The sequence below is a fragment of the Enhydra lutris genome, unplaced genomic scaffold (assembly GCF_002288905.1).
Source record: "Enhydra lutris kenyoni isolate GAN:26980312 unplaced genomic scaffold, ASM228890v2 scaffoldscaffold1, whole genome shotgun sequence".
Lineage (NCBI taxonomy): Eukaryota > Metazoa > Chordata > Mammalia > Carnivora > Mustelidae > Enhydra > Enhydra lutris.
The window spans coordinates 66,322,371-66,349,502 of record NW_019154085.1 but is presented as its reverse complement, the minus strand read 5'-3'; the positions used below and the strand labels follow the sequence as shown (position 1 = coordinate 66,349,502).

Genomic DNA, 27,132 nt, shown 5'->3' with positions numbered 1-27,132 from the left:
TCACATTTTCTGAACTCAATGGGACTGCAGAAAATACTGTATAATTTCAAAGTCTAGTATTCTTAAACCTGCTCAAAAGAATATAAGCTCCCTGAAGACAGGAAATTTTTTTTTTTTTAATTTGCTCAATGCTATAGCCCTAGGGCCTCATGTGCTCTGTAAATACTTGTCAAATGAATAAATGTCCCTAGATCAGTGAATTGTGTATTTTTAAACTTCAAGGTCTCTATGAGTAAAGGTTTTTTTCTTTTATTTTACATCACAGTGAAGTCAAAGGTACTGTCAGCTGCTAAAACAACAGCTGAAAGAAGAGCTCATTGACTCTTTTTTCCATTTATAGATGTCACTAAAGGTTTTAACACACTAGAAGAAACTAACAGCTGCTCCCTTGATTAAACAATAAATGACTCATTTCTCTACTCTGTTAACAACTAACATTTGAAAAGATTAGTGAGTCAGATGTGAACACCATGATATGACATTTGAGATTCCTTACTAGTCAGCAATTATAAAGTCTGTTTTGCTTCGAAAACTATTTAAACATATTCCTGGCAGCATTTTGTGACCTGTGTAAAAATTTCGAACAGCCCCTTTTCCCCCTTGATGTAGGTTGTTTATTATAACTCTATCTCTTAAAAATGTACAACTCCTTTCCTTTTTAAATAAAGAAACCAATGTATAGCTTTTATTCCTTGACTTTAGTTAAACTCAGATAGCACTTAGTTAACATTTGGTTACTATGTGTTTATGGTTGTACATACAGTTGCATCTTATTTCGTTAAGTTTTTACACACTCACTCCTTTCCCTCTAGAGAAAGAGGGCTCCTTTGGTTAATTTCAATGATTTGACAAAGGCTCCTTACAATTTTTTTTTTAATATCAAAGCAGTAGCAAAAAGCAGGATGCCAGAGAAGTTGCCAAATTGTAGCTAACCAAAATATCGGAGAATATCCTATTTGAAAACTTCAAAGAGGTTTTTCAATGAGTACATACAAGGAGAAAGTCAATTTATTTACAAACAACTTATTTATTTACAAACAATTTATTTACAAACTATTTAAAACTATTTCCTTAAAAAATAAATGTATTCTTGCCAATACTATATTAAAATTACTTATAAGATAGTGCCCAAAACATTACTTAGGGGTTGATATCCTCTATAGTTAACTATAATTTTTAGGTTTTACAGAAATGGTCACTTACACATGACAAGTTTAAGGGTTATGATTTATATTAGAGTTGGCTTACATTTGGAGCTATTTGATAATTTATTTAAACCAGACTTTTATAATCAAAAAGGCAGTACTTTGATTACTTCATAAGAATAGTCTTATTCTTTTAAATAATACTTTCAAAACATTAAATGGTGCTGCATAAATTCTTTATTAAACCCAACATGATACAGTCATTTAATATCTGCAGACTAATAATTTACAAGCATTAGGTACAAAATAAACATATTTACAAACCAGATACATTTTGATTACAATTTTAAATACAATTTTTAGAAAAATGGCAATAAAATCTTAGATAAATGAGTTTTTCCTTAATCATTAAAAAACTCTTTTTTAAAGGCTTTTTCTGTAGAAGTAAAAACTATTCCATGCCTTATAGCAGGCAACTAAGTATCTTTAATCTTGAGATATCTTTAAATAGAAATCCAGCTCAACTCAAGATCAACTCATTACTTCCCAAAGTCCCTGTAGGGTGAATCCATCCTTCAATTTCTCTATTGCAAGCCCCAGTTCTTCTGAAAATACAGGTTCACGATCTTGTTGCTTTTTGGGAGATAAGAGGATAAGATGGGAATAGAGAAGATGGGCAAGGAAGAGGAAAAAAACAAGAAATAGGTTTCACATAAGTTTTGTGAATACTAAATGTTAGAATATAGAAAGTTTTTTTTCAAATATTATAGATAAAATGTCCTTACCTTATTGCCATCAGCAAAATAAGCCTAGAAGACAAAGAAAATTCTATTTCACATACGTGACATGTAACAGGTCAGTGAACTAAGGAACAGGTAATTAATTTACAGAACAATTGTGTAACTAAATGTATTTTACATTCTGTTACTGTATGTCTAATGGTCTTCTCACCTATCTTTACTATGGTAGTAGCAGAGTTCACTTCTGTTAATCATTAGTATAAACTACAAGAGTTATGTTTTGAGCTCCAAAAAATGTATTTTGTAATTTAGTATACAATTAGCATGGTTAACTTGAAAGGAGATAAAAAGAATGACTTAGAAGCTATAAAATTTCATCCCTACTTTTGGTTTAGGAGAAGGTGCTGGCAAAACAAAACAAAGCAATCAGTGCTTCAATGTGTCAGCAAATGCTGTAGTTTATAATTAAGTATTTTATACTAATTTCACACTTGTTTAAAAATATGTGTTCCCAGAGAGGTAGCTGGTCAGATTCATACATTACACTATATATAAAGCATTAGTATTATTTTGGCTATGAAATCATACAAATTTGGAAATAGGAAAGCTCATAGTTCAAATATAGTTTTTAATATAATATACCAAATAAGGTGAAAGGAAGTCAATCTTGTAAAGATTAATAATGAAAAATATATTTTACATTAATTTAATTAATTATTTAACCTGTTCTATTATTCTAAGGTATGAAAAAATTTTCACAGATCTGAAATCCTCTGAAAAATAGTGTTCTCAAACTATTTCCCAGTTTGGTAATTTAAAAGTAATTTCAAGCAAAGAAAAAATCCTTAACTTAAAAAAAAATTACTTTCTAACTCATGTTTAAGATAACTCTCAAGTTCTATGGTGTTTTATACACTTAAGCCATTACTTAAACATGACTGAGATTTTAAAAAAATCATAAGAAATTTAGTAGCTCGGGACGCCTGGGTGGCTCAGTGGGTTGAAGCCTCTGCCTTCGGCTCAGGTCATGATCCCGGAGTCCTGGGATCGAGCCCCGCGTCGGGCTCTCTGCTCAGCAGGGGGCCTGCTTCTTCCTCTCTCTCTGCCTGCCTCTCTGCCTACTTGTGATCTCTGTCTGTCAAATAAATAAATAAAATCTTCAAAAAAAAAAAAAGAAATTTAGTAGCTCTTCTTTGTCATGCTCACCACAAAAGCATCCGTGTGATCATCAGAGTCTATTTCTACATCATCTTGAATCTGTTCAACTGTCAGAGCTTCAAGGGGCTGTGGCTAAAAATCAGTAGATATTAAAATGCACCAAGGAAAAAAAGACATTGAGGAGACAATATTAATTAAACAACTAATTTTAATAAAATGTGCTGTGAGAATTGTAAATACTTGTTAATGGGTAAAACAACTGAAAACTATTCAAGTCTTAGAAAAATCATTGTATAATTTATATTTTACTAAAACTAACTTGAGTAATAAATCAGTTAAACCTAAGCTTTTAAATCTGAAGTATCATCAAAAGTATTAATATGACAAATTTATACAAACTTAATACGATACTTAGAGATATCCTTAAAGAAAAACTCTCAATGGACTTAATCTGATTTTCTTTCACACAGTTTAAAATAACTAAGTTTGGATATAGCAAATTTTCAATTTTCTTCAAAACAGTCATTAAATAGAACTCGTGAAAAGTAAAAGAACTAAGAGTTGCACGGAATATTCCAATGGTAAAGCAGAATAAAATGTGGTACCAATATTAATTCATTTTTCAAATGTTTTAGTATTTTTGGTGTGTTAGGCACTATGCTAACACTACCAAGTAAAAAGTCCCTGTCCCTACCCACAAAAGGTTTGTAATCTAGTGGGGGTGGAGAAAGAATAAAACACAATTACAGATAACTAAATATTAGGTTGGAACATATGAAATTACCATTTTTGTTAGTAAAAAATGATCAAATATTAGTATCATACAGTTCAACCTATGAATAGCAGTTGTAACGAATGTACTATCCATTATAAGAGAAAGGTTTAGAGACAGCACAACTTCTGGATTGTAAATCCCAGAAACTTTCACGAAGAAAAGAATGGCATGTAATCAATCTAGGCCTTTTAGAATGAGGATGACTTCCATAGGTAGGATTAGGGGAAAAGGTATTTCTGCCAGAGACCAGCATCAGCAAAGGAGAGAAACCACAGTATGTGGCTGAAGAATGATGAATAATCCAGTATGGTCAGAACAGAAGAGTCCCATGAGACAGAAGAAGCTATGCAGGGCTACTGTACTGAACAATCCCAAGGAGCATCATTCACACTAAAGTCTGTGTTTACTATGTTCTCATAGCTGAGCAGTGCACAGCCTGCACAACCAGACACTGTGGCTGTGCAGATAAGGTAGAAAATGTAGGCTGGTGTCCACTGAAATTCTTTAATACCAGCCCAAAGAATTCAGACTTTATCTATAGGTAATTGGTGGGAGGGTGTAGAGGGTAGAAGTATAGTGCTCAACAAAAGTGTCCTGACCCGCTGATCTGAGGATAGCCTCAAGTGTTTCAACTGCATTCAGAGTTGTGTGACAAGTTTTGTGTACAAGTAACTTAACCTAGCTAAGCCTCCGTCTCCATAACTGTGAGATAAGGATAATAATAATGTTATACTTCATAGTACTGTTGGGAGGACTAAATGAGATAGATGATGCATACGAAGCTCTTAGAGCAGTGAGTGGAAACAACAGGTGTTCAATGCAGTCATTCAACATCTATGAATATTCACTAAAGCGCCTATTATGTGCTAGTTCTAATTGCTGGAAATATAGGGTTAAAGATAGTAGATGAAAACCCCTGACTTCATGGAGATTATTTATAGTGGAGAAGACTTATGAGTGTTATCAAAAACAAAGCAAGCAAGCAAACAGGGATAAGGAACAGTAAAATGATGGAGGCTGCTATTTTATATGGTGCTCAGGGAAGACCTCCCCGAAGAGGTGGCTTTGCGTAGGGACTTACAGGAGATGACAGAGTGGGTTATTATGGCCGCTATTATTACATACTAGGGGCCAAAAAAGAAAAGAAATGAAAGGTAGAGAGAGAATGGGTAGGAGAACTAACATACTGAGTATCTCATGTGCCAGGAATTTCATGGATATGATTCATAAATTTGTGAGACAGATGATCTTCATTTAAAAAAAAATTTTTTTAAGATTTTATTTCTTTATTTGAGTGAGAGAGAGAGGGAGTGAGAGAGCATGAGCAGAGGGAAGGGCAGAGGGAGAGGGAGAAATAGACTCCTTCCTGAGCAGGGAGCCCAATACATGTCTCGATCCCAGGACCCTGGGATCATGACCTGAGCTGAAGGCAGACGCTTAACCGACTGAACCACCTGGACACCCAGATTATCTTCATTTTATAATGAGAAAATTGAAGCTCAAATCTACCTAGAATCACAAATAAATGGTGAAATTGGGACTAAAGTCAGGTTTGCCAGGTTCCAAGAACCAGGTATGTTCTACAATATTATTATGCAAGCAAGAGTAATAATGGTAATTGTGGTTTGAGTGAAAAGAAAGGGATAGGAAAAGGGAGGAGACATTCATGATTGAATGTATAAAATAAGACAATCAGGAAAATAAAAAATGAAATCTCTGAGGTTCTGAGCACAGCTGACTTTGCCAATGCTAAAAATAAATAAGTAGAAAATAAATATATCAGTAGGATGGCGCTTTTGAGAAAAATGACAGCATTTTAAGTATGCCACGTTTGAGATACTCAAATCCCAGTGTATCTTACAGATTTGGAAAATTATTTACTTAATTAAATTACTAGGACAAACTTTTAAGTGCGAAATTCAATTTATGTTGTTTGGAATGCTCATTTATGTGAAAATATTCAAGAATATTTAGAACCATGGTCATCTGAGAGAATGTGTCAAGATCAAAATAAAGTGGGAGTCATCTACAGAAGTTTAAATTGAGGGGCTCCTGGGTGGCTCAGTCATTAAGCGTCTGCCTTTGGCTTGGGTCATGATCCCGGAGTCCTGGGATCGAGCCCCGCACTGGGCTCCCTGCTCCAAGGGAAGCCTGCTTCTCCCTCTCCCTCTCCCCCTGTTTGTGTTCCCTCTCTCACTATGTCTCTCTCTGTCAAATAAATAAATAAAATCTTAAAAAAAAAAAGTATAGGTTGAGGAAACTGGAAGAGGGCTGATATTCCTGAAGAATATACAGAGAAGGCAGAATGAAAGGGAGAGTGTTGAAAGAAATGCAAGTTGGGAGGAAAACAGAAAAGGATGATTAAAGATGTGAAAAACATGAGTGTATGTCTAATACAGTGTCAGCAACCCAAAGAGATATTTCAGCTTGAAGGGAAGGGGGATATACAGAGAATATTGCAGGAAGAGAAAAAAACTAGCGAGGAGTGCTACCATGCAATAAGGGTCTGTTTGAAGTTAGAGGGTGTGAATTTGAATTTAGCTGTCCAGCCCTACTTCTTGATCTTCTCGGGTCACATGCTGCAGTCTAAGAGCAGAAGAGATATAGATAATATATGTGCTATGTGATAGGGCTCAACATGCTGAGCGCCAGCAGGGATGCTGTTGAAAGAGTGGGTGGCAAGGGCACCATCATAGCGTACAGTGAGGGTGCCGGTAAAAGAACAGACAGCAAGGGAACCTGAGATAAGAGTGGTCAGTGAGGCCACCCGAGACAGAACCTCTGGCCAGAGTACCGCTGATAGAGCAGATAGAGTGGAGTGGCTGGTGAGGACACCAGTGACACACCAGATGACAAGTGTTCCAGCTGGAGAGGCTGAAAAGTAAAGTCAAAGGAGAGCTGAGGGACTTGGGAGAACAGGGTGGGTTTGGTGTCTGTGAGGCCTGTAAGGTTTGCCCAAATGCTAATGGGAGGCAGAAGTGGAAAAAAAATAAAACAGTGAAAGACTGAAGTCTGTCTACATCACAGGAGCCTTGCACATGGACATTTCTCTGGATCAGCTGCTCACCTAAAAGGGCAGGAATGAATGACGAAGCAGCCAGTGAGAAGATAGGCAGATGGCACAAATTAGTGATGGCCAAGGGGTCATGCTCTCTGAGCAGAGTCTGTATATCCATCATTTTAAACATAGTTCAAACTTAAATTGTTCACAATGTGTTTATATCTGTATTTTATAGACTGTGTGAAAGCAATTCAGCAAACATAGTGAACAAATTACCTTTTCTTCCATCTCATAATCCACTCCAAATATAGGACTGGCAGAATAGACTTTGTGAAGTGAATTGATTTCCTTAACTGATTCTTGTAGTTTTTCCACAGGATCTATTTTAAAGCCAAGAACATATCCTCCACTCTGTAAGAAAAAATAATGAAAAAACAAAAAACAAGCTTGAGGAATAGGTATTTATACTATATGATAAACTATACCCCATTGTCTAATGTTATTTCAGAGCTCCATACGTAAATTGATTTTTTTAATTAAAATTTTTATAATGAAAAACAAAGCATATACAAAAATAGAAAAAAAAAAAAGGTACAGTAAGTGTCCATGTAGCCATCAACCAGCTTCAATAAGTAGCAACATATGGCCAACTCTCTTCCATCTTTAATCTCCCCTTTCCCCAAATCTCCTTCCCTTACCCACTTAGGATTATTTTGAAGCATATCCAGATATCATATCATTTCTATATACAAATATCAAAGATGAGATTTTAAGATTTAAGAAAATACACTATAGATTGTAAAGGCCAATGGAACTAAGTTTTTCTTGAGCTAGACCTTGAAAAGGAAAAGACCATATATCAGAAGAAAGGGAATGGTCCAACTGAGGCTAATTCCTTGAAGAATTAGGAAAGAAACCTTAACACGACAGGTTGTTGTTGAAAACTGTTAAAAAAATTAAGTAGCAAAAAAAAAAAATTAAGTAGTATACTGTAAACGGTGAGAGCATATGCTTTAGGTTGAGAGCATATACTTTTGAGTTTAAATTCAGGTTTTACAACAAATTTGCCAGCTATATGATGCTGGGAAACATACTTTTCTTAGTCTTTTAAGCCTCAATTTTCTTTTTTTAAAATAAATTTATTTATTTATTTATTTATTTATTTATTTATGTTCAGTTAGCTGACATATAGTACATCATTAGTTCTTTTTTTAATGGTCTTCTGTGTGTTTCCTTCCTTCTTTTTTTTTTTTAAATTAACATATAATGTATTATTTGCTTCAAGGGTACAGGTCTGTGAATCATCAGACTTACACAATTCACAGCATTCACTATAGCACATACCCTCTCCAATGTTCATAACCCAGCCTCCCCACCCCTCAACAACCCTCAGTTTGTTTCCTGAGATTAAGAGTCTCTTATGGTTTGTCTCCCTCCCAATTCCATCTTGTTTCATTTTTTTCCCTCCCTATCCCCAACAACTCCCCGCCCTGCCTCTGAAATTCCGCATATCAGAGAGATCATATACATCATTAGTTTTTGATGTAGTGTTCAATGATCCATTAGTTGTGTATAACACCCAGTGCTCATCACACCATGTGCCCTCCTTCATACCCATCACCTGGCCACCCCATCCAAGCCTCAATTTTCTAACCATAAAACAGTTATCAAGTTGTTATATTAAATAAAATAATGTACACATGATATTTGTACAGTTCCTGGAACATAGTAAGCACTCAGTAAATGGAAGCTACAAATCTGCAGGCCAGGGGAAAGGAGTGAGTAGACATTCATATTTACAGTTAGAATTTAGAAGAGCACTGATTTTACAAATAGGTATATGTTTTATTTAATTGTATTTCTGCAAAGATCTGGCCTAATGGGGCACAGGAATTATAATTAGATATAGTATAAACTGTATGTGAGAGTATAAAATCTCAAACAGGGTGCATGTGTGTGTATATTTGTATTTATCTGTGTTTCTCATTGATATTCTTGTGAGTCAGTCAGACCTGAGTCAAAACCTATCCCCACCAGTTTTCAGTTGAGAGACTGTGGGCAAGGTTCCTAACTTCTCCAAGCCTCAGTTTCCTTGAATGTAAAATGGGGAAAAATAGTAACTGTATCATAGGGTTGTGTAAAGATTGAAGGAATGCATAAAAAGTACAGTGACTTAACTCTGTCACTAAGAATAATAATCATAATGATAATAATGGTTATGTCTGTCCAACAAGGAAACATGAAACAATTTTTCCTATGAGTACAATTACTATACAACTTTAAACTCTATTCAACATGTTATAGCTAATATTCTTCTTGAATGTACACTGGTTACTATATAAATAAAACAAAATATATAGACTGTCACATAGTTTAAAAAATCAATTAAAGATTAATATGGATATATAATATCTTACCTGCTGAGAACTTTCTATGACAAGAGCTAAACCAAATTTTGAATCTCTAATCTTTATGGAACGCTAGATGTAAAATGGAAAAGAAGAAAATGCATACTTTTATTACCTGATAGTAGTGATTCTTTAGCACAAACAAATTTTTCAACTTCTACACAGTAACTGCTTTTCATAATCTAAAGAACAGAATTCTCCCTCTTTCCTTCATTATATTCCCACAGAGATCAAGTAAATGAAAATGTTCATACTAGAACTAGCCAGCAGACTTGTAAGGAAATACGAAGGAGACAATATGCACAAAATTATCTGACTCAAATATCCCCCACAATCAGGGAGTGTACAAATTTTCTGAGTATTTTAAACCAAAGGCCAGCAATCTTTTAGTACTAGAGAGCCAGTGTTTTGAGTGGTTCCCAAGGCTGGGTTAGTTTTTAAAAGTCACATGAATATGACTGTCCTAGTGACAGACTGTGATGATATCAGATTGCAAGTTGTTTGGACAAAGCTGAATTCATTCCAGAGGCCATACTTGGGAACTGTATTCTTAAAGATTTTTTTTTTTTTTTTTTTTTTTAATTTATCAGAGAGAGAGAGGGAGAGCGAGCGAGCACAGGCAGACAGAATGGCAGGCAGAGGCAGAGGGAGAAGCAGGCTCCCTGCAGAGCAAGGAGCCCGATGTGGGACTCGATCCCAGGACGCTGGGATCATGACCTGAGCCGAAGGCAGCTGCTTAACCAACTGAGCCACCCAGGCGTCCCGGGAACTGTATTCTTAAATAACAAAAAGCATCTATCTGAAGAATAAAAAGCACAAGGTTGTTTACTACTCAGTAATTTTGTAATATAATAGAGATTAGGTCAGATGAGCTGTAACACATGTAAACCATATAAAACAGCAATGGACAATACAAACCCCAGTTTATCAAATACCTATGTAGATTCTATTATATCTTCCCAGCCACAATTATAAATTCTTGTATTTCTTTGGATGGCCAGAAATTATTTTTTTCCTACCAGATTCTATGATTTTCTGTTTAATCTCTATCAGACTGAAACCTTGATGACAGGAACTGTGTACTGGTTCATAATTCTCACAAATGTATTGCTGGCACCTAGCATAGCATAGGTGCTAAATATTTGGCAAATGAATGACCTGATATTTTAAAGTAACTCAAAAATCAAACAATTCAGCAAACAATAGGCTTGGGAATAGTTAGCAAAGAATCATCCTTCTTGTAAACAAGGAAATCTTTTTAAAAATGACATCTTCCAGACATCACATACATTGTGTCTATTCAATAAATATTTTTTAATGAAACTGCTCAGTATTAAGACTACTCATATCCCGCAATAAGTGTAATTATCATAGGAAAATCACACAGGATTTTCATTAACTATTTTTATGTTCCATCTAATTTGCACTAGAGTCCTATAAGTAATTTCCTTATGTAAAATGAAATACTTCGATTTATTGGAGTTTACTATTTGTTTCACTGAATCACACAGTAGCAGCAGCAGAAGAGATAAAAAGAACCACCTTTATTCTCAAAACAAATTGGTCTCAGATAGTTAGTTCCTATTCTGGATTTTAACAGCTTTAGTTGAACTTAAGCTAAAATCATTATTACTGGGCACCTGGGTGGCTCAGTGGGTTAAACCTCTGCCTTCGGCTTAGGTCATGATCTCAGGGTCCTGGGACTGAGCCCTGCATTATTGGGCTCTCTGCTTGGCAGGGAGCCTACTTCCTCCTCTCTCTCTCTCTCTCTGACTACTTGTGATCTCTCTCCGTCAAATAAATAAATAAAATCTTTAAAAAAATCATTATTACTAAAAACCATCTTAATTCCTTTCACCAAAACTGTAGTATGAATCCAGCTTGTATTACATGCTGTATCTGAATACAGTGAAAACAATTCATTCACAGAATTAAAGAATTCCTTCTGGCTTTAAAAGCAAAGTGTCAAGAGAGCCAAAACAATGTGTGTGGATCAGTGTGCTGAAGCCAAGCAAAGAACCACTGTATACATGCCTCATGAAAAGGTTATGGAAAACTGTAGTAGCTAATGTCCTCTGACTGGAATCTAAGAAGGATACATCTTAAAAAGAAAGAAAGAAAGAAAGAAAGAAAGAAAGAAAGAAAGAAAGTAAGTAAAGGAAAAGGAAGAAGAGAGATACATTTTAATCTGCATAGCGACTATTTTTTTTTTAAAGATTTTATTTATTTACTGGACAGTGAGAGAGAAAACAAGCAAGAGGCAGCAGAGGGAGAGGGAGAAACAGGATCTGCATTAAGCAGAGAGCCCAATGTGAGACTTGATCCCAAGACCCTGGGACTATGAACCTGTGCTGAAGGCAGACGCTTAACTGACTTAGCCACCCAAGTGCCCCTGTATGGTGACTATTTAAAATTTTTAAGTCCAGTATATTTTTCTCTTAATAGCAAGTTTATAATGGTGGGGCATCCCTTGAATATAAGTACTGTTGGGTCTTTTCTTTGTTGAAACTGTAAATTATCAACATTTTAAAAGTCTGCTGTCAGCTATACTGCTGCCACTGAAAAAGAGGGAGACAATTCATCTAGTCTTGAAAGTTCCATTAACTAATGAACAGAAATTATTTATTCTACATTAAAATAAGATCACCAAAATGCATGCACTTACAATTTGTAGATATGGTATGCTGACGTTAAAACTGTCATTCATATTTGCATGCCACACAATTCTCACGTTGGTAATAAAAAAGGTTCCTAAATTTCCCTGTAAAAGATAAGAGATACACGAATGACCATTTGTTTGAATACTTACTCTTTATTTTCTAAACACTGGGATAATTCTAATTATCACAGTAGCAGAGAATACCAGAATTGAGTATCATGGAGTATCAATGACTTCATTATTCACTGGATTGAAGAACAATTAGCTGACTGAGGGCCTGGATTCTGAAGTTAGACTATAATCATTATGACATCAGTACTTACCAGTTGCCTGACCATGGGCAAAAATTTGTTCTTGGTGCATTGTGTCAAATGTAAAGTGGAAATTTAATTAAATAACCCCTATAAATAAAGCCCTTATCACAATGCCTGACACATAGTAAGCATTCTGCAAGTGTTAGATCTTATTACAGCTATTGTTGAAAACGTGGGATTAAGTTAAGACAAGGAAGTTGTGGTAAGAGAAAGACAAAACATATGTGATAACTTCCATTAGTCCACCAGAGATGTTTTATGGCTCTGCAACACTAACTATGAATCAAAACTGTTTTCCAATTATATAGCCCCTCAACATTTACTCATAATTACTCTAGTATGGTAACTAAATGGTCTAAAAAAACTTTAATACCTAGTACATGGCACCAAAATTAGCCACCTCTATCATTTATCCATATCATTATCCACCTCCATTTCTACCTCCTCCCCACCATATACTCCCAGAGGAATTTATTTTATACGTTGAGCTTGGGCATAAAATATTAACTTACAAACCCAAAACCTGGGATGACCAGGCTTGAAACATCAGAAAAGACCAAATATTTCTTAATTATAATTAAGTTAATAAACATATATGTAAGTATATAGATTTCCCTCCTCTATTCTCATCTTGCAAAAAATTGTTATACAAAGAATTTTAGCCCCCTTATTCCTGGCCAACATCCCATTAAACAGTACTAAGTCTAACTTTATAAAGAATAATTATTTATGTCATTCTTTCCTCTTATTTTAGAAGAGAGCAACTTGCAAAACTCCTAAGGATTTTTTAAATAAAAGAATAGGAAGGCATATTTTATATTTAATAAACAGAAGTTAGGTTAACAATAACATTCCTATTTTCAGTAAAATATTTCTGATAATCCTGAGCATCTTAATTAATCAATTTAAAATGCCAGGTGCGGTGCTAGATGGTAAAGATTTAACTATGAACAGAGTGATTCCACTCCTACCCTTATAAAGCCTACAGTCTAATGCCGGGGAACAGACAGGCTCTATATTTTAGATCAGGAACAATTTAAAGTAGTAATTAAGTACAGATTGCATAAGCAACACACAGAAGGAAGCCTTATAGAAAGCAACTTCTAAGCTATGACCTAAAGTAGGGATGTGTAAACTATGGTTTGTGGGACAAATCTGGCCTCTCGCCTCATTTTGTATGGCCCACGAGCCAAGAAGCCAAGTTTCTTGGCCCCACAAACCAAATTTTAGATTTTTAAATAGCTAGAAAAAAGTCAAAAGAATAATACTTCATGATACATGAATACTGTATGAAACTCAAATTTCAGGATCCATAACAAAAGTTTTTTTGAAACATAGCCATGCTCATTTGTTGTCTATGGCTGGCTTCACACTACAATGGCAAGTCTGAGAAGTTATGACAGAAATGGTATGACCTGCAAAGCCTAAAATATTCACCATCTGGCCCGTCAGAGTAAAAAGCTTGCTAATTCCTGATGAGGACTTATACAGATGTAGAGCTGGCTATTTACTACAGAACCATCATCAGAGTTTAAAACTAGAACTTTTCAAATGAGCAAAATTTATTTACAACTTAAGTTTATGATACAATGTTTAGCAAGAAGTTCTTCATTCAAATGCTATAACTTTACCCCAGTGGTTATCGGTCTAACCGAAGAAAATATTCTTACATAAGAGAAAATTTTTCTTTAGAAATTGATGTGTTACTTACTCCAACTTAGATGTTTTAAATGGTCATAACTTCAAGAGCAAATGAGAAGTCATGATAACGGATACAGGAATCACCAAATGAGTTATACATTTAATTCCATAAGGATCAGATTTTCTTTTTTTTTGAAGATTTTATTTTTTTATTATTATTTTTAAAAATTTTATTTATTTGACAGAGAGAGAGAGATCACAAGTAGGCAGAGAGGCAGGCAGAGGAAGAGGGGAAGCATGCTCCCTACTGAGCAGAGAGCCCGATGAGGGGCTCGATCCCAGGACCCCGAGATCATGACCTGAGCTGAAGGCAGAGGCTTAACCCACTGAGCCACTGAGGCGCCCCTAAAGATTTTATTTTTAAGTAATCTCTACACCCAAACATGGGGTTTGAACTAACAACCCTGAGATCAAGAGTCGCATGCTCTTCCAACCAGCCAGCCAGGCGCCCCCAAAAGGCCAGACTAAAAGTCTTCCATGACTGTCCACCTCATGACTATCCTCCATCAGTGTAAGTTATCAAGATGATGAGAGTAGTGCAGCATGCGAAGAACATAGTTCTCAGATGAACTAGATGTGTGAAGTCACTTAATTCTTTGGGGCCTGAGTTTTTGATCGATAAGTGAATGGAGACTGAACTAGATAATCTATAATCTAGCTATAAGTTCTAGGTATAACAAATGTCGCTAAAAAGAACACAAAACCATAAAAATATGAAAATCAGAAAATTATTTTATAAGAAGAGCTACAACACTAATTTATCAGGAGATATAATGCTAATTTTAATAGAATTAAGTGAATATTCAAACTCAATGACAAATAGGAAAATGATTACCAAAGCACTGACCCAAAAGGTTCATTAGCTTTTCGCACAATACCTGATCACTGGATAAATTCCATACTCCATTGACTTTATCATATACATGTTCTTGTGGTAATAATCGTAGTTGCTTATTTTGAATTAGTGCACTTCTCAATTTAAAATCACGATACATTTTAGAAGTTTCATATGCTCTATAAAAAAGAACAAAGACCAACCCAAACTGAAAATGTGATTTTCCTAGGTTATGTTTACTTATCTACCAAAATATACAATTGTTAATACTTATGTATATCATTCAAATAATTATAACAAATTTAAAAATTTACTTTTCAATAAATTTTGGTGTCACAGTTTTTTATAGACTATCATTTTAGTGTAGTATTTACATATTTTATCTCAGTACCTGTTTTTAGAGGTCTAATTTTTTTTTAAAGATTTTAGTTATTTATTTGACAGAGAGAGATACAGCGAGAGAAGGAGTAGGAAAGGGAGAAGCAGGCCTCCCGCCAAGCAGGGAGCCCTATGTGGGACTTGATCCCAGAATCCTGGGATCATGGCCTGAGCTGAAGGAAGACGCTTAACAACTGAGCCACCCAGGCGCCCCTAGAGGTCTAATTTTTAAGACAACATGTATCATATAGCACATATGAGAGAAAACATTTTCTCTTTAAGCTGAAAAACAATGCTTTTGTATAATAGACTTGGAAATTATTTTTCCCTATCAAAATCATTCTCTCCATTTCTGTATTAGTCAAAGGCACCTTTTAGTCAAAGGCACAATTGGGAGTCCAGTTAATTTTCTCATTGCAACCGCAAATATGCTCACAGCTACCTCTATAGGTATTCTAAGAAAATTGGAATAAATCTGTACCAATCACAAAAGGGACCCTAGAACAGTGTGTATGCATGTGCAAGTGTTTGTGTGAGTGTGTGTGTACATTTATATATATATATAAAATCCCTCTTTGTTTTCTCTCCATGCCTTCCTATTAATAAATAGTACTGAAGAAAGTTCTGTATTTCAGAACTTTCTCCAGTATTTATTATTAGTTTTGATTAGTTTTTTTAAAGATTTACTCATTTGAGAGAGAGCACACACAAGCAGGAGAGGGGCAGAGGGAGAGGAAGAAGGAGAAGAATAGAGAGAATCTCAAGCAGATTTCCTGATGAGTATGAAGCCCCATCATGGGGCTCAGTCTCACAACCCTGAGCCAGAAACAAGAATAGGGATGCTTAACTGAGCCACCCAGGTGCCTCTGATTAGTTTTATTATAAGTTTTTGGATTAGTTTTATTATAACATTTGATTGATTATAATTTTACCCTACAAAATTATAGGCTAATTTACTCATTTAATAAGACTAAAGAATTTTCTTAGCCTGAATAACTTTAAATGTCATTTATATAAATCATAATATTCATTGTTAAACTTGTCATTTCAACTTTAATTGAGCTAATATATAAATTGTGAAAGAAGAAGATTTGAGCATTTGCCTATAAATCTTAATTTCCTTTAGTGCTGTAATCATCGTTTAACCAGTGGACAAAATGGAAACTATTTGTGCTGTGAGTTACTTGTGGGGGAACACTCGTTTTTATTCTATTGAAGAAAAGCAGCTTATAAGCTCCTTTCATACTTCTCTTCATATTATATTTCTAAGTAAAGTAAAATAAAGAGCTAAGGTTTAGAAATATGTCAAACACAACTGAAAAACATTCATAGTAGCTAAAAAGTGGAAACAATCCAAATGTGTATCAACAACTAGTGAGAAAACAAAATATGCTTACACAATGTAATACTATTTATAGAAAGAATGAAGTACTGATACATGCTACAACATGGATGATCAGTGAAAACACTATGTGTGTGAAATAAGTCAGCTATAAAAGGTCAATATATTGTATGATTCCATTTATATTATAAGTCCCACATAGGCAGATCCATACAGAAAGAAAGTAAATCAGTAGTTGCCAGGAGCTATGAAGAGGACAGGATAGGGAAGGACTATGGGGACTACAGGGCTACAAGGGTTTCATTTTGGGGTGACAGAAATATTCCAGAATTGGTAGTGATACAATTTCACAAGATTGTATATGCTCTTTTTTATAGAGCATATACAATCTTGTGAAAACTAAAACTATCAAACTGTAAACCCTATTTATTTTTTAAAAAGATTTTATTTATTTGAGAGAGAGCAGAGAGAGAGAGAGCACATGAGTGGGAGGGGTGTGGTGAGAGGGGCAGATGGAGAAGCAGGCTCTCCACTGAACAGGCAGCCAGATGCCAGACTTGATCCCAGGACTCTGGGATCATGAGCCAAAGGCAGACACTTAACCAACTGAGCCACCCAGGCACCCCTCAAACTGTAAACATTAAAATGGTATTTTATACTATATGAATTATATCTCAAAAAATTTAAATGATTATATAGATTAGAAATCATCAACAAAATGAAAAATCAAATAACTAGGAAACTAAGAAATAAATTTCAACATATATGACAGATGACGGCATAATTAAGAAATTTATAATAGAAAACTATAAATCCAAAAAAAGGAGAAAAATGTCTACATCACTAGTAATAAAGAAATACAAATTTAAAAATTAGTGTATATACTTCTCTGTGTGAGCATAAATTTGTGTATATGTATAATAGCCTGTCATCTTAGCCAAGCTTTTAAAAAATCATTGTACTTAAGGCTGGTTAAAAATAGAGAGCTAAGGTGCTCACTTCAGCAGCACATACACTAAAACTGGAATGATAACGGAGATTAGCATAGACGCCGCACAATGATGACATGCAAATTTGTGAAGTGTTCCATATTTTCTGTAGTTCCCCAACTAATTGCCACCCTTTGTAGATTCACTCAGAGGAAATGATATGAGCACAATGTGCAGCATTGAATAATTAAATTGTGATGTTTTATTAGAAAAATATTCCTGCAAAGCAATTTATGACATGTGGATTGAGGCCGAGTTTCACCCAAAAAATTATGTGCAAATATGTTGTTTATACATATCTTGGAAATGAGAAAATGTCAACTTGCATTTCCTTATAGAAAAAAAAAAAAAAAAAAAAAAAAGAGCAGGGCACCTGGGCGGCTCAGTTACTTAAGTAGCTGCCTTTGGCTCAGGTCATGACCCCGGGGTCCTGGGATAGAGCCCTGTGTTGGGCTCCTTGTTCAGCAAGGAGTCTGCTTCTCTCTCTCCCTCTGTCCTCTGTGCTCTCACTCTCTCTCAAGTAAACAAATAAAATCTCTAAAAAAAAAAAAAAAAAAAAAGCTAAGGTAGTGTAAAGAATTTAGCAAACAAATGAACAAACTGCCACAAAAGAAAACAAAACTCTTAAGGGAAAACACCCAGACATGCCTTCAACTGCTAGTAAAATAACCTTTTTTTTTCCCCTAAGGTTTACTTATTTATTTTAGAGAGAGAAAGAGAGAGAGCAGGGAATGGGGGAGGGAGGGAAAGGGAGTGAGAAACTCACGCTGACTCTGCACTGAGCACAGAGCCCTAGGTGGAGCTCATTCTTATAATCCTGAGATCATGACCTGAGCCAAAACCAAGAGCTGGAGGCTTAACTAACTGAGCCACCCAGGTTCCCCTAAAATAATCTTTTTTAATTCATTAACTGAATTATCCAACTTCGTTATCTATATTGAATGAACTCTCTGTTTCACTATAACTAGCTTGGTAGCTAATTTAATAGAATCTTCAAGTAGAAATTTTTATGAATCTTCAGTAGTCTTATGTGTTCTATAAATACTTTCAAAGTGCTTATTAAATGATAATGCAATATGTTCTATATATCTTCAGGATACTGCAATTTTCTGAGCTTGGAGGAAGATGGTACCATACTTATACACTTTACCCTACAAACTTCTAAATCATAGATTGGCCTTAAAATTATTCAATATTCTATAAAGTATTATCATACCTGTGTACTGCAATCACAGAAGTAAAAAGTCTAGGACTTCCAGGAACCAAATTTGTAAATATAAACTCAAAACGAGTACTGTTACATTTTGTTAGTATATAAAGAGCTTCAGTTTGGCCTCGTAATTTCTGTAAGGACAAATTTATTTAAAAGTTCAGATTTCAAGAGCAATTTCTCATTTACAGTGAAAGTAAGTCCAATCTCAAATATCTAATGCTTCTTCACTATATATATTTCAATAAGATTTTTCAGACTTACAGAGTTAGCAGTCCTTGTTGTAATGCTCAATATGCAGTTGTAACCGATAGCTAAAATTCAAAAGCAAAGAATTTCAAGAACATGATATAATAAACTGAACAATAAAAACCTCTGTATATAGAACTTTAAGTTTTTAAAAAATTAAATATAAAGTACAACTTTAAAAACATTTTAATATATTACTACAAATTTAAGTTAAATAATTAAAAGAACTAGAAAGTAAATTTTGCTTCTTTGCAAACATTCTTAGCTTCTCTAAGAAAGAAAGAAAGGAAGTTTGCTTCTCTAAAACCTATATATTATTATTTACTGAACATCTTAGTACCAATACCTCTAGAGAAAAAGTCTAGCTGGACAATCTAAAATAATTTTTAAAAATAAGTAAAACAAAATTTAACACAATGGAAGGTTGCACTTTTTTTTTTTTTAAAGATTTTATTTATTTATTTGAGAGAGAGACAGTGAGAGAGAGCATGAGTGAGGAGAAGGTCAGAGAGATAAGCAGACTCCCCATGGAGCTGGGGCCCCGATGTGGGACTCGATCCCAGGACTCCGGGATCATAACCTGAGCCCAAGGCAGTCGTCCAACCAACTGAGCCACCCACACATCCCGGAAGTTTGCACTTTTATTAGAATTTAGATCTCCCTTCTACTGGATTAGTTGAAACAGGTCACAGGAAGTTGTCAAAGATATGCAAAGAACAAAACCATTCAGTGTAAAAGCACTAATCTCGTGTGTGTCCAAGAGACAAAATGGACTGAAAAACCTTTCTTTGCAAAATGGTACAGTCTGTGGTTAGTCTAGGATTGCTAAAGTTTTTTTTTTTTAATCAATTTTTCTTCATATTTCATGGTACAGTTTTTTTGGTTATCAAAAGCCACTGTGCAAGTTCATCTGACAAAGTATTTTTTTTTCTTTAGTGTTATCTAACAAAGATACTTACAAAGATTGACTCTGGGTAATGCCAAAGAATGCCAGATAATTCTTAAATTTGTTACTAAGAGTCTACCTAAAAGCAAACAGACAAAAAAGTAGGTTACCTTAAGTAAGGACCCATTTTTGCAGTAGAAAGAGGTAGACATGAAACCTCTAGCTCAGGAAGAGCAGTAACCCCCACAGATGTTCTCAGACATTTATCACCTGAACATGTTTACTGCTCTTATCTATCCAGTGTAAGGCATATAATGCACAACTCAGAATCCCAGAGAAACAAAATCTGATAGTTACAGAAGGGATACATGTCTTCAATCCCAGTAGCTTGGTTTGACTCAAATTAATAGAGTGAACTGTGTACTGGATTTTTGTCTTGGTGGAAGCTGTTCTGGAATTCTGGCAGGTCATATGCGCACAACTGAGAATGAGTATGGGATGGTATAATCACAAAGCCATTTGGTGAAATCACACTACTCAAAGGACTTTCATATATATACTAATCTTTTAACAGTTCTCATTTATATGAGCCACACTTATAAATACTTTTTTTCTTTTTTTGCAATAAGCAAAAAATTTTTTGCTCATATGAAGTTATGGCCAAGCTGAAGTCTCCTTAAGGCCTTACGTTTTTCATTCCTAACCTCAGACTGATGTACTTACACTGACATACAGAGTTAGATAAACTTCATTTCTCAAAGTGTATCTTATGAAACAGTAGTACCTATAAATGCTCTAGAAAAAAAAAGTCAAGTAAATCTGAGCATGGTAAACTATGTGTCTTACAGATTTATGATACAATTAACATACTAGCATAGCTTTGTGATAATCCTGAATAAAACTCACTTAACTTTGTTTAACCAACATTTCTTCAACAAATTATAACCATAGAATTTTTTAAAAAAGATTTTATTTATTTATTTGATAGAAAGAGACAGACAATAAGAGAGGACATACAAGCAGGGGGAGAGGGAGAAGCAGGCTTCCTGCTGAGCAGGGAGCCTGAGACGGCGCTGGAGCTCCATATGGAGCTTGATCCCAGGACCCTGGTATCATGACCTGAGTTGAAGCAGATGCTTAATGACTGATCCACCCAGGCGCCCCCCAGAGAATTCTTTTGATGAGTCGTCTATAGCCAGGTAATACTTCTTCCTCCCTGAAAACCCTGAGAATATCCAAAATCAGAGAAACTAAGCTTGTATGAATGCTAGGGTAAGATGGGATAAGGCTGTTACCACAATAAAGGAAGGCATTCTCAAGAGAAACTGTGGAACATAGTATGTTTGACAAAAAGTATATAACACAGCATTTCAAGACTATAAGATTCACTCAAGATCATAGAAGAGTAGACCCTCCATCTATCAGTTGGGGTCAAATGGACAACAGATGGCACATTCAAATCAGAATAACTGAGGTTTATTTATAAAAGGACTTATAAATAAGTCACTTTTTAGAAAGGTATAAGTGAGTGCTGCAAACCTGTTACCACCCGAGGCCCAGTGGGACAAGGATAGGGAACAGTTAAGCAAATGTGGAAGTCCTGCATGGCTAAATACCTTGAGAAGAAAGAACTGGGGGAATAAACATCCAGACCATACTTTCCTGCTCCCCTTTGATCTTCTGGCTTGGCTTTTCCAACCCAAAGCTAGAGTGTACAAGTAGCCCCTTGATGTGGTCTATACAGGTCATTTTCTCTGGGCAAGGGGGAAAGGATGATGGGTGCTGGACCTGGAGGGACAAATGTAGGCCAGTGGCACAACCAAGAAAGATTGTGGACAAACTATTCTGTTATTATAGATACATTGATTTATGTTTTCCTTACACCATTTCATGTAAGTAACATTATGTCTCCACAACTGGGCTATAAGCCTAGGATACCTTTTGATTCTTTTTGATATTTGTCTATTAGAAGATTCCAGGAAAAATTATGGAGTGGTAAATAAAGCCACTGACCAACTCTAATGACCTATTTTTCTGATCTTGGTACGTTTCCTATAAATCTCTAGCATTCTTAGGTTGCCTCTTTCTTGCTGAAAGGCCCCATCCTATTGCTACAAACCCAGTATCCCAGGCATGGACTTGTCTCTCTCTGTGTTTTCAAACACCAAAATAAAATTGTCTCTGTTTTTCCTAATCTCAAACACTGAAATATGGCTGTTTCATTCCGTACAGCTTCAGTGCAAAGCTAATCTGATAATTTCGTGTCAGGGAGCTTACAGTTGAAATGGATTAAAAGTGCTAATCTTTTGGGGTATTTATAGTTTTAACATGGGTCTCCTGAACTTAATGAATGCCTTAATTCAGCAATTTTCAAACTGCTGCAAAGGAGAGGAAGAAGGCTAAAAGGCAGGACTCCCCTTCTTTTTTCTACCTTTTTATTTACCAGAAGCTCTATACCCACCTGTAACATTCCATTATCTGGGGAATGTTTCTGAGGCGAGTATACGTACAGTTATCTTTATGAATAGGAAGATTTCAGGCACTCACTGTGATGGACACTTCTGGCCAGGGAAGTGTTTTGCCCTCTCTATTCCAAAGTGCTAGTATAAGATTCTGCACTCAATGAATACCCAATGAACTGAAAAATGTTCTATTACCCATAGTCTCTGTCTCGACTGACAGATGGACTGTCACATAAGAGTTCCTGCCAGTCTGTATGAGAACCACCAAATTTTCTCTTGGCTTCCTGAAGTTAATTTAGGTTTGTCAAGATCCAGGTACCTAGAGATAATCATTCCACGCTCGAAGGCTCAAAGGCACAAACTAAGACTTCTTGTTTGCTGCTAAACCTTTATACCTCACCCTCACCTGGGCCTGACACTAGGAATCATTTTATAAATGTGATCTAAGCATTCTTTTAAGGATGGACCCTTGTCATTGACAGGATCTGCCTGTTGCTGGTGGTGATGATAGGTGGTGCCCTTCACAGAGAAGAAAGGCCCACAACTAAGTGCTGCTCACATTCCACCCCAGAGCAGACCAGAGGAAAGACCCAGAGAGCAAGTGGCTGCTTGAAAGGCTACAGTGAGCCATTCTCCCAATAAAGTTTACTGTGTAGTCTCTAGGATTTACTGATCCTTCTCACCTGAAAGAGGTCTTCTCCTTTCCCCCTATTTACTCTTCTCTTCAATAAGAGGTTTATGACCCATCCTCCTAAACCTCCCTTTCTCTAAAAGACCTTTTCAGAGATACTAGACTGCCCACTCATCCCCTATTTTTTTTACACCCAAAACAACAGTAGTGATGCTTACAAGAACTGGTCACTGGATGCTAGTTTTATGTACAGCCGTTGTATGCAGCCTGGACTTTTCAAAGTTCTAGCCTTTGGGGAATTTGATTTGGGGGGACTCTAGAGTCCAACTCTGACTGCTCCTCAATGACATACACAGATGTCTAACAAGACTTTTCACTGCTTAACCTATACTAGACTTAACAGAACAGCACTAAATTTGCTCTCTACATGTCCATCTCCAGGTGTCACTCTCAAGGGATCGTGAATTACTCTTGGATTTCTTAAAAGGAAGCATGGCTCCAGATAGCACAGGTATGACCTACTTATGTTCCACAACCTCATATTCTTTTCGTGGGGAGGCAGATTCAAAAGTCAGAACTATCCCATGCCCCTTACAAACAGGGATCCTGGAGTTTTAACAGTTATGTTGGAGAAAGCTGATATCAAAATTGGGACTTACTGAAGGACCAAACTTCTGAGGAAGAACCTGTATTCTCTGGCTAAAGTTTTTTTTTTTTTAAGATTTTATTTATTTATTTGACAGAGAGAGAGAGATCACAAGTAGGCAGAGAGGCAGTCAGAGAGAGGGGGAAGCAGGCTCCCCTGCCTCATGTGGAGCTTGATCCCACGACCATGAGATCGTGACCTGAGCCAAAGTTAAAGGCTTAACCCACTGAGCCACCCAGGCACCGCTGGCTAAAGGTTTAATACCCATCTTTCTCCTGTTTAAGTCTGAGAAAATTCTTATGTGGATTTAACTCTTTTACTGTCACAATTACATTTCTTTTATATCTTACTCTCCAGTGAATATGATTTAACATTTGGAAATCAAACCAGAAATATAAAACATACTAGGGAATATACTCACCTCTATCCCCATTATTTCCTTTGGTGTCTTCAATTGAATCTAAACAATCAATAAGGACTTCTCCAGGTCTTGTTTTCATTTGTCTAAAATAAATATCGAGGCTTTAATAGCTACAACTATACCCACTTACAATCTTGTTAGGGAGAGAAGAGACATATGCATATAAAACAACCATCAGTATAAATGATACAGTACCAAACGCTCATGCATTTGAAAATACGGGCTTAAGAACTTTAAGAGTCTGGAGACCAGTGGAGCCTGGAGTAATCAGGGACATGTAGAAAAGCCAGAACTAGGAGAGGTAGGATTTGGAGAAATGAGAGAGAGAGGGAGGAGAGTGATTAAAGACCAGAAAAAAGAAATGATAGGAGAATGTGGAAAGATGGGCCTAGCTAGGGAAGAAGATCCATGTTAAGAGGTAGTGAGAAATACATGCCACTACCTCTGAATGCTTAGTCAGATAGATATGGGCCTTATCCTGTGGACAATGGAAAACCCTCAGAGGTTTCTGAGTAGAGGACAGGAGGTTAGGCAGTTACGGAAGGAGCAAGTTAAAGCATCATTAGGAATCGGTAAACAATTAGATACAGGGAATAAAAGGAAATAAAGGGGGAAGAATAGTTTGCTGTCAGACAGAACGCATTCCAGAGTGTCCCCAAACAAACAAGAACCTAGCAGAATATGTGGTAGAAACCTCTAACACATTCTCCATACAGCTGACCCAATTACCTACTCAAAATACAGATATGATCATAATATAACTTTTCTGCCTAAGAGTCTTCCATGTCATCCTACTGCCTCAAAAATTATGTCCAAAATCCTCAGCTAAACATTTTATAATCTGGCTAATCCACCTGTTTGTTCCTCCATCCTCCACTTGCAGACTTTGCCTTCCAGCCAATGCCGTTTGTACTTCCAAGACTCTGCTCCCAGTGTTTTGTTTTCTTTTTTTTCTGGAATACTCTCCTGTCTACCATGACAAGGCCCTGCCCAGTCTTCAGGGTTGAACACAAATATTATTTCTTCTTCAAGGCATTCTCCAGGCAAAATGAACCATTCTGTTCCTATGATACCCCAGCTTTTTGTTCATTTTTTCCAGGATGGGTATTTACCACATTTTAAAAAATAGTTAGTTGTCTATGTGTATCTCCTGCACTAAAATGGGCGGCAGGTAATCGTTTTCTATTATTTTTGTATCTCTAGCTATCAGCATAGTACCTAGAACATAATAAGCATTTGATAAATGTTCAAGAAAATGGAAATGTTCATGAAATGGACCTTTGCTTGGATTAAGAACCCTCCGAGAATAATAGAAAAAGTCATAGAATGTGTGCAATCGGTAACCATCGTTTATAAATTCCCTTCCCTCACAACTTCTTAAAGGATCTAAGACCATGTTAGTATTAGATACCAAGCCACAACTAAGCCTGGGGAATTATTTCATTTTTCAAGGTTTTGGTCATGATAAGGAAGCATAGGAAGTGGCTAAGAAGCTTCATACCATTAACCGGAGAAGCCTGACAGTCTTCCAACAGTTTATTTCTCAATGGGCATTTTCTCCCTGGTCTTTAGGTAGGAAGGTTTTAAGTATTCTTTCTTTAAAGCATGACATTAAAAAACAAAAACAAAAAAACCAGGGTTTCTGTTGAGAGGTTCCAAAAAGTAGCTCCTTCCTCCCACTGGCGATTTAAGTGAATGACAAGTGGAAGCTTATCATGGAAACCAAGTTCTCGAGGTTAGCAATTATGGAAAATGCTTATTCCCACCTCCTTTGTTTTACAAAGAGACTCGAGCTTAAAATGGCGAAGCCGAAGGGTCTACAATATGTGTCGCTATTCCAGACCTAGTTTCAGAACCCTGGTCTCCTGAGTCCCTTCCAAACGTCCCCCATCACAGAAGAGGAGCACTCCCAAGCTCACTTGGGTGTACTGAACGCACAAGTCCTAGATGGTCCCGGACGTACTTGGGCTCAGTTTCCCGATAGGTGCCCGGTACCCCCTTTCTCTGCCAGGAATTTTCTTTCCCCAGATCTCTGAAACGGTTTCATTGAGATGAGTTCCCTCAATGGCCAGGCCAGTCTGGGGTCTCCCGGGGACCACAGGCTCAAACCTCCTCCCGCTCTCGCGAGGGCCGTGAGCGGTGGGGGCGCAGCCTCCTCCAGAAACCGCGCCGAGGCGCCCTCTATAGGCCCCAGGAACGACTCACTGCGAGGAGACATCGAAGCGGACATCCCGGTCCTCCCAAAGCGCGTCCAGCACCGACATGGTGACCGAGGCCCAACGCGGGCACTCTCCACAGCGGTGGAGGCCGAGAGGCGTCTCACTGGCTCCCAGGCAACGGACCACGTCTGTCACGACGTCTACGGCGGGCGCCGAGATCCAAGCTTCCTCAGATAGAGTGTGCGCTCTCCGCCCCCGCCCCGCCGCCGCGTCGCGTCATTAAGCGGATTTGAGGCTCCAGGCGGGGTTTGGCGGCTCGGAGAAGCCGAAGTGGCCCCGGCCCAGAAGCATGTGCTTGACCTCTGGGTGACTTTCCGGGCCTGCAAACATACATCCTTAAGCCATTCCACCCTCTTCCCCCATTTTGCTACAGTCAAGAAATTTAAACTTAAAACTCTTAATTCTTTACCTGGCCCCGCCAGATCTGGTCCTGCCCACCTGCCCGACCTCTTGCTAACCCAATCTTTCTGTGTACATTCCAGCGAGGCGGGGGGCGGGGGGCTTTCTCTGCCAGGAATTCACTTTCCCCAGATCTCTGCATGGCCTGGCCTCTGTCACTTAAGTCTCAGCTCAGATGTCGACAGAGGCGGTCCCTGATCTTTCTTTCACCCCTACATACGTTGAGCACCCGGAGGGCAGGACTTGATCTATCTAGTTTGCTTTGAACAGTAGCTGGCGCAGAGTAGGCACTGGAAAACTTTTCGAATGAATTAAAATGCCTTCCTTTCCTCAACTTATGACGATTCTTTAAAGTAGTGGTTTTTAAAGTGTGATCTGGGGATCTCTGGAGTTCCTTAAGATCCTTTCAGGGCACCTAGAAGGTCAAACTATATGCACAATAATATGAAGACATTCTTTGCCTTTGTAACTTATTTATTCATTGAATGTGCAGTGGCGTTTTCCAGAAGCCATATGATGTGTAATTGTATGTGGAAGCAGGTGTGAGAGTCCAGGTGTCTTCCA

General features: G+C 36.9%; 1 protein-coding gene across 2 annotated transcripts; it reads right to left on the bottom strand.

Annotated features, from left to right (window-relative positions):
- Positions 1-1,042: 1,042 nt before the first annotated feature.
- LOC111142020 (Bardet-Biedl syndrome 5) lies at positions 1,043-26,315 on the bottom strand. Of its 2 annotated transcripts, XM_022494944.1 has the most exons (12): positions 26,156-26,315; positions 23,951-24,033; positions 19,864-19,929; positions 18,920-18,969; positions 18,662-18,789; positions 14,780-14,915; positions 11,893-11,988; positions 9,237-9,299; positions 7,096-7,230; positions 3,092-3,175; positions 1,931-1,954; positions 1,365-1,778 (listed from the first exon to the last, which is right to left on the bottom strand). In XM_022494944.1, the coding sequence occupies exons 1-12, from the start codon at positions 26,212-26,214 to the stop codon at positions 1,677-1,679; spliced, it is 1,026 nt and encodes a 341-aa protein (XP_022350652.1). In that variant the 5' UTR covers positions 26,215-26,315; the 3' UTR covers positions 1,365-1,676. The 2 variants fall into 2 exon arrangements, with proteins under 2 accessions (XP_022350658.1, XP_022350652.1); XM_022494950.1 differs by lacking the exon at positions 9,237-9,299 and having other exon boundaries at positions 1,043-1,778; positions 26,156-26,214.
- Positions 26,316-27,132: the final 817 nt, after the last annotated feature.

Bases quoted from the DNA above. Each gene is read 5' to 3' on its own strand.
- LOC111142020 (XM_022494944.1), bottom strand. From the start codon at position 26,214: ATGTCGGTGCTGGACGCGCTTTGGGAGGACCGGGATGTCCGCTTCGAT. The intron at 18,970-19,863 runs GTAAGTATCTTT...TTTGAATTTTAG, and splicing joins ATTACCCAGAGTCAATCTTT to CTATCGGTTACAACTGCATA. The intron at 18,790-18,919 runs GTAAGTCTGAAA...TTGTCCTTACAG, and splicing joins CAACAAGGACTGCTAACTCT to AAATTACGAGGCCAAACTGA.